Source organism: Otolemur garnettii, unplaced genomic scaffold, assembly GCF_000181295.1.
Source record: "Otolemur garnettii isolate 467f Iridium unplaced genomic scaffold, OtoGar3 scaffold00108, whole genome shotgun sequence".
NCBI classification, from domain to species: Eukaryota; Metazoa; Chordata; class Mammalia; order Primates; family Galagidae; genus Otolemur; species Otolemur garnettii.
The window spans coordinates 5,490,305-5,502,270 of NW_003852503.1; the positions used below are offsets into that span (position 1 = coordinate 5,490,305).

Sequence of the window (11,966 nt, forward strand, 5' to 3'; positions counted from 1 at the left end):
TCTCAGCAACCTCAAACTCTTGGCCTCAAGTGATCCCTCTGCCTCAGCCTCCAGGGTAGCTGGCACTACAGGCACTGCCACAATGCCCAGCTACTTTTTCTATTTTTTAGTAGAGATGGGTCTTGCTCTTTCTCAGGCTGGTCTCAAATTTGTGAGCTCAAGCTATCCACCTACCTCAGCCTCCCAGAGTGCTAGGATTATAGGCGTGAGCCACCATGCCCAGCCTGTGTGCAATCTGAACCTGACTGCTAGGCCCGAAGTCTGTTGAAGATAATGATGTCCGTATCTGCTCACACTTGTATACAGCAAGTGTGCATTGCATGAGTTTTGTCACAAGGGAAGGAAGAACCACTGATGGATGACGGCAGTGGATCCACTATGTCTTCCTCATCCTGTTTCTCCGTGTAGCCCCTCTCCCCACCCCACCCCTTCCTGCACCAGGACCCCAGTCAGTCCCTTTACCAACTGCAGAGATGCTCCCAAACAGCTGTCTCTGCCTCGCAGATGGGGGAGCACTGCCCGCTGAGCTTCCATTATGGCGTACGAAGGCCCTGGGAGCCAAGAGAAGGGATGAGTCCAGGCCTGTCTGCACTGTTGGGTTCCTCGCTTCCTGAGATACAGGCCCAACACTGGACACCCAAGTCAAAGAGCTCTGTCTGGCTCTCATAGGGTCTGAAGGCTGCCCCCTAACCCTCCAGCCACCACCGTTGAGTGTCTGCCTGGCTGACTCAGGCTAGCCACTGCCACACCAGACCCTACCCAGTTCCCACAGTTGCTCCCCCTGCTGACTCTGGCTTCTCCTGTAGATAATCTAAACTAACTCCCTCCCAGGCCTGGCAGCTGCCTCTATATCCTCTCACTTCCAGAAGACCAAGCCCTTCCCCCAAGGGATCCAGCTGGCATCAAGTCCAGATCCTTCCCAGTCTATGCTGCTATGCCAGATGTGTTCCAGGGCATGATACCCCAGCCTTACCTAGGGGGCCCAAGGTGATGCTCCCCTTTAAAGGGCCAACTCCAGTGGGTCAGGAAGGGGATACGTTCATCTACAGAGAAAAGGACAAAATAACATCTTCAGATCCTATCCACATTTTTTCCACCAATATACAGAGCCCCCATCTATATCAAATCCTCCATTATTTACTCCCATAGCAGCATGTACTGCCCCTCTGTAGCAGTTATGAAATTTTATATTTCATTGCGTGATTATTTAATTCCTTCCCCCTTGGGCAGCACCTATGGCTTAAGGAGTAGGGTGCCAGCCCCATATATCAGGGGTGGCAGGTCCAAGCCTGACCCTGGCCAAAACTGCAAAAAAGAAAAAATAATAATAATTCCTTCCCCCTCTATGAGAGCAAGGATCACTTTGGGTTTTGTTCACAATTATATACCTAGAACTTAACATGGGGTCTGCCATACAGTACCTAGGTACTCAGTAAATATCTGTTTAATGCTAAATGAAATCAGACAGGTGTTCCTGGACTTACATAACTATGAAGGATGCTCAAAAATCATATAGTGCAACTCCCTTCTTTTAGGGTAAAAAAGAAGAAATTCAAGGGGTGACGTGACATAGCCAAGGTTAACAGCTAGAGAAGCACAGAGGTAGGACTTATGTACTTGGTGTCTGGATTCCTGCTGTCATGGAGGCACTATATAGACACTAAAGAGGAAGGGACAGGTAGAAACAGAAACCCCTGCTTCCTACTCACCTTGTGGCTGGGGTGCTCTTCCCAGACCAGAGCCCCAAGAGGCCCTGGGCAAATGGCAACCCCACCTCATCCTGGGAAAGAAGGTAGGGAAAGCCTAGGAGACTTAATACCACCTTATATCCTGCTCCCCTGTAAGAAGAATGGTATGAATGAATCACCACTACAGCCACCTTCATCCCTCCCACCGCTCCCCCACACCCCTACCCATGCCATCCAAGAAGGGGCCTTCCTCCCAGGAGAGGATCAGCCCTTCCTCAAATATTGGCTCTGCTAAAGCCCCCATCTGGCTTTCAGCTCTTCTCCCTCTCCAAAACCCCAACCTGAGACAGCAACCCCATTTTTTTTTTTTTTGAGACAGAGTCTCAAGCTGTCGCCCTGGGTAGAGTGCTGTGGCATCACAGCTCACAGCAACCTCACACTCCTGGGCTCAAGCGATTCTTCTGCCTCTGCCTCCCAAGTAGCTGGGACTATAGGCACCCGCGACAACACCCAGCTATTTTTTTTGTTTCAATTGTCGTTGTTTTAGCTGGGTCAGGCCAGCTTCAAACCCACCAGCCTTGGTGTATGTGGCCAGCACCCTACAGACTGAGCTATGGGTCCGCCAATTCCATTTTTTTTGGAGACAGAGTCTAAAGCTGTCACCCTGGGTAGAGTGCCATGGTGTCACAGCTCACAGCAAACTCAAACTCAGGCTTAAGCGATCCTCTTGTCTCAATTTTTCTATTTTTAGTAGAGGGGTCTCTCCTTTTTTGCTCAGGCTGGTCTCAACAATCCACCCACTTCAGCCTCCCAGAGTGCTAGGATTACAGGCATGAGCCACTGTACCTGGCCAGAAATCCCATTTTATCTCTACCACCTCCTGCCTCTCTCCTTAGGCTTCACAACCACCTTTGCCCCAGTTGCAACCCCATGAACTGCTTTATTTAAATGTCCTTTCTTTGCTTGGCTACCGCAAAGCTCATGTAAGAGTCCTGTGTTTATTTTCAGCAGCTTTTCTGAGCCTCAATTCTCCAGTAATAATTACCCACTCCCCTCTGCCTTTGTTCCCTAGCTACAGTCCTAGCTGATTATCATTTTATCTTCTCTGTGCATAAGCTGTCTTTGAGGCTGGCATAAATAATAAATAAATGAATGAGTGGCCTCCCTACTTGACATCTCCATATGGATATCTTGCCACTGCTTCTAAGTAATACTGAACTCATCCTCCTCCCCTTTATCTTACTTTGAAGCAAATCTCCCCGCCCATGAGACAGGCTAGAACCCTGACCTCTCAGGGTTTCTGCCTATAGTCTCCTTTCATTCCAACCCCTCCTCCCAGGCATCAATCACTTCCCTAAAGTGGAGGCTACATACAGAGTCCAAAACACCCAGCCACACAAGCTGTTTTTCAGAGCTTGCCCCCAGCCTGCACCTCATTCCCCAGGATTCTCGGATTCTCCTTCTTAAATTTGTTCATACACGCTCCTCAGTTTGGAATGACCTTACTCCTCTGTAAGAATCCCACCCAATCTTTTAAGAGCTTGCTCAGAGGGCTTCTTCCCTGAGAAGTATTTCCTGAGCTCTCTGAGCTCCCTTAAATGGGGCATGCTTCCCGTTCGGGCCTGGTCTCCACTGAGATCCGAGCTTCTTAAAGATAGCACAGAAAATCGGCCGCATTTGGCCACCTGCCTTAGCAGGCGTGCAGACAGAGCTCAGAGCAGAAGTCTGGAGGCTGGGGAAGGGGAAAGGGGCCCGGGAAACCTGAGAAAGTCCTGGGAAAGTGGCTTGGGGTTAACATCAGGGTCACTGAGTCGAGATCACCCAGATCTCCAGGGCGGTGAGAAAAGGGGCACTGCAGGGCAAGTACAGGCGGTGTTCTCACAAGTCCGGAACTCCCCACCAAACTGGATCCAAACGGCTTCCCTCGTTTCAACTGGTCTGGGGTACCAAGGGCAAGAACCGCCAGAACCCTAGTCAGCACCCCCGCTTCGTCCCGCTCATCCCGGCCGTGGACTGGCAGCGGCGCTCGCCCGGCACCACCCGGGGCGGAGGGGTGACCCAGCCCGCGCGGCCTTTACCCGGGCGGGGCGGACGCCGGCGTGTCCCGCTGGCTCCCAGAGTCCCCGGCTCGCTGGGCGCGGCGCTTCCTGCCCGCCTCCGCCCGTCTGCGCGGAGCCCGGCCGGCCCGGTAGCGAGCGCTGGAGAGGCCGGGCCCAGGCGCTCGGCCGCGGGGTCCTGCGGGTAGGGGGCAGGCGAGAGAAGGTAGCTTCCCCGGAGCCGGCGCCGGGCGGGGACTCTTGTGCCACCCATCCCTCCACAGCCCCGCCCCCTGCGTGGGCACAGCCCTGGATCCCCCGGGCCATACCGCTAGTACTGCCCCCTGCAGTTTCCCAAGAGCCGGGCACATCCGGTGACCGCACCAACCACATCCCAGGCTGGGCTTGATATGCCCATTTTACAGATGATGTCATTTGTGCAGGTGACCCAGTAAGGCAGTGGCCAGGCCTGGGTCTTCCTACAGCACCCCTGGGCCTTCCTGAGGCACCAGTTCCCAGGAGATCCTTTCCTCGGTCCCTCTCACCTCCGCAGCCTACTTCCAGGCAGAGACCAGAGCCTGAAGCCCTCTGGGTCCTCCTTTCTGTACTCGGCCCTCTTCAGCCCCTAGACCTCTGTATATGGCTTCTGGTCACTGTGGTCAAGGAAGGAGGAAGAATGGGCGCTGAGGGAAAGCTCTAGCACCAACCTGCTCCTCCTGTCCAGCAACCCAGTCATCGCCTAACCCTGGGACTTCCGGGTCCTTAAAGCCCCCACCCTTATGTGTACTTGAGCACACCCAGGGCTCAAGTAGCCAAGATGGAGGAGCCACCCACCACCCACAGACAGGGCACACCTCCAGTACGCAAGCATAGGTGTGCCGGGTGCAAGGCCAGAGGTGCACAGGAGGGAACTCACAGAGGCTCCCCAGGGCAAGGCTGGGAAGAGGGTGTTACAATCTCTGCCTTCCATCCGTACAAAGACAATTTTGATAATTCACTTTGCCATTTCTTCTTTCACTGTACCTGTGTTAATGGGCTGGTACTAAGTACCTTACCTCCACCAACCCGGCCCAGGACTAGATCTTGGCCTGCCAACCAGAACAAGACATGCTGGGCTGACCACGGCAGCTGCCCTCTGGCGGGACCAAGTACCACGTTTATAAATGATGTGCTTCAGAGGCAAATCTTAGGAAAGTCTGGAAGAGGAAGTTACTGCCTCTGGCTGAGAAAGTGACCATTTGAGCTGGATATTAAAATATAAGTCTGAGAAAGGAAGAGACAGCAGCAGGGAAAACAACACATTTGCATTTTAAGAGAAGTTCTTTAAGGGGAGTAGGATGGGAGGGGGAAGGGAAGTAGAGTTCTTAAGGTACTGTTCTCCGAGGCATCAGTCTCAGGGGTGACATTCTGGGCCCCTGGGGACTACTGTAGCTTTACTCCATTTACCTAGCCATGCGAGACAGATGGTCACCTGGACACAGCTCCGAGCAAATGCTCTCCCTCTCTCCTCCCCTCCCCCATGGTATGGCAGCTGGGTAGGTTTTATTAATAACATATAATTTCAGCTTTTGCAGACATAAGTACTGTGAGTCATGCTGTGGGCATGTGCTCTGTTGTCTGACCTCAGGATGGCGCACCAGGTGCTTTAAGAATTATAGCCTGGAAAACTATCTTGGGTCAACTGGGCCCTCCAGCACTTAACACAGGCCTTGACATAAAGAAAGGTGATCGCATTAAAGAAGATGATCGGAGTCCAGGCAGGTTGGCATTTAAGGGGAGAGGGCCCATTTCAAACATAGGTAGATGAACAAAATGCATTTATGCCTCAACTCAGCCGAGTTTTGGAACTGGTGGGAGGAATAGCAGGTGGGTTACAGTGGCAAGAGCATAGTATTTTTTTTTTTTGAGACAGAGTCTCAAGCTGTTGCCCTAGGTAGAGTGCTGTGGCATCATCATAGCTCACAGCAACCTCCAACTCTTGGGCTCAAGTGATCCTCTTGCCTCAGTTTTTTCTATTTTTAGTAGAGACGGAGGTGTCGCTTTTTGCTCAGGCTGGTCCTGAACTTGTGAGCTCAAGCAATCTACCCATCTCAACCTCCCAGAGTGCTAGGATTTACAGGCGTGAGCCACCACATCTGGCCAAGAGCACAGTATCTTGATCAAGTCATTTTGCCAAACCTTGGTTTCCTTTTCTGTTAAAGGAGAAAATGGTAGTGCCCAACTTAGCAACCTCATGGGAGTGCTGCAGAATCAAAAGAAGTCTCTTTGCAAATATGTGAGCCAGTCTATAAATGTTCTCTGTGCCTGCATGGCCCTTGCTAGAATGACTGTTGGCCTTTATTAGCTCCTGAGGAAAATTACAAATGTGTGAATTTAGGCAAGTGCAATGTCTCATACCTATAGTCCTAATTCCTCAGGAGGCTGAGGCAGGAGGATTGCTTGAGCCCTGCAGTTGGAGGCTGCAGTGAGCTATCATAGTGCCACTGCACGCCAGCCTCTTACCTAAAATAAATAAACAAATATTTAAAAATACAGTAAATATGTGAATGGATAAATGTTTAACCCTGGTAGGAGTATTTGCATTTTAAAAGAGAAGGAGTAGAGATGAGAAATCTTAAGACTGTCTAATGGTGGGATTTCATGTCGTTTGACTGAAAAAAGCCATTTACTGACAACACTGCAGGGAGAAGGTAGCACCCAGAGTGCCCCCTAAACCTAACTAGAATTCTAGGAGCTAGGACGCAGAATTGTTTGTACTTCCCATTCCCAGCTGGAACTCCCATAAGAAAAGAAGTTAGTTCATTTCCAGGCAAGCAACCGGCCACTCATTGGACCCTAGTCTAGTCCAGAGCACTTAGCGCTACAGGTGGCACAACCAGTATGTTCCAGGCTGCTGGCAGGTTGATGCCAGTAGATTCCTTCAGTCTCCAAGCTTCAGGCTCAGGAGAAAAGAGGGTGAAGCAATGTTCTGCTTCTTGGGTCATCCTGCCACCAGCCCTTAAGATCCTCTGGATACTTGCCTACCTCAAACCTCTGGCCACTAAACCCATCTGCACTCCTGGTGGGTGATGGTTCAGCTTTGGTAAATGTGACCCAGTGGGAAAGAAGGGAAGAAGAAACAAGAAAAGGTAGAGTACAACCAATGAGGTCCCTGCCATGCCCAAGCTAGGAATGGGGCTTCAGGGTCCTTCTTGCTGCCCATTGCCCTTCATGACCAGAACACACTGGTCTCCTGTCAATATAACCAAGGCTCAGTGATTCCTGGAGAGGCATACATCACTTGGGCAAGAACAGCCCATCCAACAGACACAGGGCACTCAAATGCAGCCTGCACTGCCACCGTAAACAAGGGTCGTTGACCAATGACAAAAATGAGAAGTCCAGAGGCTGAAGACCCAGTCCCCAGGGCTGGCTCCTCTTCCACTAGCAAGGGCTGTTTGGCAGGTTACTTAACTCATTTTGCAGATGAGATCCCAGTTCTCTCATCTGCAAAATGAGTTGTCACGAGTCTGACAATTAAGCAGGTGAACTCATCCTAAAAAAAGTGCTACATAACTCATTGCCGAAGATCATCATGGTCACCTTCAAAGTATTCTTCTTGGGTAGCAGCTATGCACTGACACCAGTGCCCAGTCCATACTTCAAAGCAATTTTGGAACTCTTTCTGGTGACTATCAGAGCTGTCCTCGTATGAGGTCTGACAATTAAGTTCTTGAACTTGCCACTGTGCACTCACATTGGCAGCACTGTACAGATAACTCGTAAGGCTTAGTAACCTTGGTCTATCAGTGTCTCATAGATGTGTTTGTGTCAACATGTGGTGGTGTCTTGCTGGGTGGTGTTCTTTATTGTTGTTGCATGGGGGGGGTTTGTTGTTGTTTTGTTTTTGGGTTTTTTTTGAGACAGAGTCTTACTTTATTGCCCTCGGTAGAATGCGATGGCATCATAGCTCACAGCAACCTCAAACTCTTGGGCTCAAGAGATTCTCTTGCCTCAGCACTCTGAGTAGCTGGGACTACAGGTGCCTGCCACAATGCCTGGCTATTTTTAGAGGCGGAGTCTCACTCTTGTTCAGGCTGGTCTCAAAATTGTGAGCTCAGGCAATCCACCAGCCTCGGCCTCCCAGATGTTGTTGTGTGTTTCTAGGTGCTGTATGATGACAGCTCTGACTGTCATTCCAGAAAGAATTCCAAAATTGTTTGAAGGGTGGACTAGGTTTGAAGGGTATCGGTGCATAACTTCCCATGGGGAGCACATCCAAGGTGACCATAGTGATATTTAGCAAGGAGGTATGCAGCACTTTTTCTAGGATGAGTTGTGAACTTAACTGTTAGACCTTATACAGGATTGGCCTGGGAATGAACATGAAGCATTTATAAAATGTAAAGCAAGGCTTGGCGCCTGCAGCTCAAGCAGCTAAGGCACTAGCCACATACACCAGAGCTGGTGGGTTCAAATCCAGCCTGGGCCTGCGAAACAACACTGACAACTGCAACCAAAAAAATAGCTGGGCATTGTGGTGGGCGCCTGTAGTCCCAGCTACTTGGGAGACTGAGGCAAGAGAATCTCTTAAGCCCAAGAGTTTAAGGTTGCTGTGAGCTGTGACGCCACAGCACTCTACTCAGGGTGACAGCTTGAGACACTGTCTCAAAAAAAAACATAAAGCAAGATATAAGTATTTTCTAAACTGTACTTTCAAAGCTCAATATACTTATACTTACCATCCCCCGCCACGGGTTCCCAAAAGCTGACAGGTATCTTGCCGAGTACTTTGAAGACCCCCTCATGGTCCATAGACCAGGTGGCAGACCCACACACATTTACACACTGCATAATGTATAAATATAGGTTTTATTAATAATGGGTGAAATCCCACAAATACAACTGGCATCTCTTTGTGATGAGAAGAATCTGTGGCAGGGTGAGGGCCGAACAGAGGGATATGTATAGGAACAAGGCAGGAAAAGAGCCCTAGGAGAGGGGAAATCAGAAGCAGAATGAGCCTAGACCCACCAAAAAAGCCACACATGCTCTGGGTGTGTCTTCCATCTGGTACCCAGGGCGTGCTGCTCTGATGGCTAGGGGCCACCTGCTGATGGAAAAGGAAGGAGGGACATGGACAAGAGTTTTATTTTTTAATTTAATTTATTTATTGTTTTTTTTTTTGAGACAGAGTCTCACTTTGTCACCCTCAGTAGAGTGCTATGGCATCATAGCTCACAGCAACCTCAGTCTCCTGGGCTCAAGTGATTCTCTTGTCTCAGCCTCCCGAGTAGCTGGGACTACAGGTGCCCACTACAACGCCCGGCTAGTTTTAGAGATGAGATCTCGCTCTGGCTCAGGCTGGTCTCGAACCTGTGAGCTCAGGCAATCCACCCGCCTCGGCCTCCCAAATGCTAGGATTACAGGCATGAGCCACCGTGCCTGGCCTTATGGACAGGAGTTTTAATGAGCAGCAAGCTGCCAGAGAAGGGATAGAGGAGTGAGGATGCCAGTGTGGAGCACAAAAGGAGGGCCATGGGGTGGCGGTGGCCAAGGCCAACCTATGCCCATGCTTGTGCTTGTGTTGGCTCCTCAACTCCAGGGAGCTAGTTCCCTGTGCCACCCCTGGCTTGGGACAGAGGGAAGACTGGGGTAGACTGCAGATCCTGGAGACACCCTGGGTAGCACCAGCCTCATCCTTAGGGCCTCCAAACTGGAATTCCCAGGAGGAGGTTGGCACTGCCCTCCCCACGGCACCCCCCACCCCATCACTCTTCCTATGTGCTGTAGACGATGGTGAGTGTGTACAGCTGAGATTGCCTGTTCGCATATGTGTGCCTGTCACTCCAGAGAGGAGGGAGCATTTTGGGACTGAGTGTCAGGAGCAGCAAGAAAGGAGGGTTGGGTCTTCCCCAACTCACCCACTGGAATAAAGTGCATTCTCCAGTTCCATTGGCAGGTAGGAGAGGAGCACAGACATTATTGCAGATGTGCCACCAGGCTCTACCTCCCACAAAAGGTGCTGGGGAGGAGGCATCCCAAAGCCCCAGGCCTCTCTAATCCCCAGGATTGAGAGTGGTGACCCAGACAGAAAACCCAGCTTCTGTCACAGCAGATTGTCCAAATCGGCCAGGGTCAAGAGGTGGGGAGAAGGAAAGGAGGAAGAAGAGACTTCCAGAGCCTTTCCCTGCTCCATTCCCGCATCCATAATGGGACTTACAGGGGACCCCACCAGGGCCCAGCCCTGGAACTCCAACCTTATAGCAGCCCAATTTACAAACACTTGTGTGGTGGGGACCCCCAGAGGGGGCCACTTTGGTCAGTTATAAGTGGGATCCTGGAGAGCCTGGGGCTCCCAGGCAGACAACAAGGAGGATGCCGCAGACAAGAAGGAGGGTGGCAGCCTCCCAGTGGTCCTTGCATGCAGGTGCTGGAGAGAGTAGGGAGGAAGCTACGAACAGCATCAACTTGGAAAGACCCTGGGCATGGTGGGATGGACTGGAGCCCCCACTCCCAGGGCCCAGGCCAGAAGTACAGTCCAATAGCCAGCCTGTGGAGGACTGAGGGAGGGGAGGGCAGCTATACCAGCAACCAGTGCCCAAGTCTACAAGGTTAAAACAGTCCCAAAGGGCTGGGGCCAGAGGCTTCCTGCTGCGAGGGCTGGGGTGCAGGTCAGGGGCAAGGTCTATCTCTCTGACTTGACCCGGTAACGGAGCACAAGGTATGCCAACAGCCGCAGGGCCAGGAAGAAGATGCCCAAGACCAGGAAGTCCATGTAGAGCTTGGCATCCTCCACATCCAGCGCTCGGAGGATGCTCTGTGGCTCCCGGAAGGGGCAGCGTTCCTCTAAGCATGTCAGGTCTCCCCGCTCCATGCCATAGATTGTCAGGATCACGCCCTCAAAGCCATACCTAGGCAGGCACAGGCATCAGAACAGGATCCAGAGCACAGGGTCCCTGGTCCCTGGGCAAATCGTAGGAGCCTAGCTGCAATGCTGCCACTCCTGGGGTCCAGCCAGGTGCCCCTGCCCAAAGAACAGTAGGACAGGCACCAGACTTGGCATAACCCAGGAAACCTGGGCATAGCCTCCTATAGCAAGAAATAGGGGGAAATGGGGAGGGAAGGGGCACTGACCTGACATAGGAGAGGTAGGAGCTCCATTGCAGGTAAGTGGGGATGGTCTTAAAGCTGACAAAGAAGCCGGAGAACAAGAGGACAGGGATGGCGGTAACTGGGCCCACAAAGGTGGCCACCTAGAGGGGAAGGGAGGGGACGGGACATCACAGGGGTGACCAGGACAGGCCCAGGACTGGAGTAGCCCCTGGGTTTCCCGAAGGTCTATCCTACATCTTATACCAGGCCCTGCTTCCTCCTCCCACAAGACCTCACCCTGCTTTGGAATCCCCACATGCCAGCCTTCCCACCTGCAGGGAGTTGGAGGCAGCTCCAATCAGCAGCCCCAGAGATTGGGCCACCAAGGCAGTGGCGGTGGCCAGGGCTGAGAAGAGCAGGAAGCGGCTGGTCTCAGCTGGCTGGCCCGTCATCCAGTACACGATGCTGCAGTATACCACCGGGCACACCACCTGGGGAGGGAGCACAGGCTGGGCAGTGGACCTCACACCTGGGGCACAATGGCTAAGACCCTCCACTGTACCCAGGCATGAACCTCTAGAATACCTATTCCCCTGCCTGGCCTGCCTCTAAATTCTTGCTCATGCTGTCTCCTAGATGGACACATGTCCCCTGACTATATGAACCTCACTCATCTTCTTGTCTCACCTCTTCCACTGGGCCCACTCTGACCAGTTCAGGCACTTCTCCCTCCTCTGAGCTCCTAAAGTCCTTCCCATATAGATCAGTTTATTCTTTGTATTATTAATTAACTAGCTCTCCATAGGAGAATGTTCTATTCCCCCTATGAGACTATCATCTCCTATGATAGGACTGTCAGGGACTGAGCCCACTACATATGGTTGTTTCCTGCATGGGGGCGTCCAACCAAGAGGCAGCCAGAGGCCGAGATCCAGCCTGTCCCCTTTTCACTAAGCCAAGCCTAGTGCAGGGTCCACCCTGAAGAAGGGCACCTATTCTAATTTGTGCAAAGGTACTCTATGGATTTATTGGTGGCACTGGGGCTTAAAACAGGGAGATGGGCTGGGTGCAGTAGCTCACGCCTGTAATCCCAGGATTTGGGAGGCCGAGGTGGGTGGATCACCTGAGCTCACAGGTTTGAGACCAGCCTGAGACAGAGCAAGACCCC

The 11,966-nt window shown here is 51.9% G+C and overlaps 2 protein-coding genes across 3 annotated transcripts in view; both read right to left on the minus strand.

Annotated features, from left to right (window-relative positions):
* The window catches only part of NLRX1 (NLR family member X1), a 12,585-nt gene extending 8,665 nt beyond the window's left edge, over positions 1-3,920 (minus strand). Inside the window, exons 1-4 of one of the 2 annotated variants that reach the window (XM_003796819.3) lie at positions 3,767-3,920; positions 1,710-1,838; positions 974-1,043; positions 463-551 (exon numbers count right to left, since the gene is read on the minus strand). In XM_003796819.3, the coding sequence (XP_003796867.1) occupies positions 463-551; positions 974-1,043; positions 1,710-1,779 (229 nt within the window). In that variant the 5' untranslated portion in view covers positions 1,780-1,838; positions 3,767-3,920. Of the gene's footprint in view, positions 1-462; positions 552-973; positions 1,044-1,709; positions 1,839-3,120; positions 3,299-3,766 lie in introns of those variants that run through there. The other variant, XM_023517344.1, reaches the window with a different exon arrangement.
* A 6,012-nt stretch (positions 3,921-9,932) lies between these two features.
* The window catches only part of ABCG4 (ATP binding cassette subfamily G member 4), a 14,628-nt gene continuing 12,594 nt past the window's right edge, over positions 9,933-11,966 (minus strand). Inside the window, exons 13-15 of the mRNA XM_003796821.3 lie at positions 11,131-11,289; positions 10,841-10,959; positions 9,933-10,617 (exon numbers count right to left, since the gene is read on the minus strand). Of these exons, the coding sequence (XP_003796869.1) occupies positions 10,392-10,617; positions 10,841-10,959; positions 11,131-11,289 (504 nt within the window). The 3' untranslated portion in view covers positions 9,933-10,391. The remainder of the gene's footprint in view (positions 10,618-10,840; positions 10,960-11,130; positions 11,290-11,966) is intronic.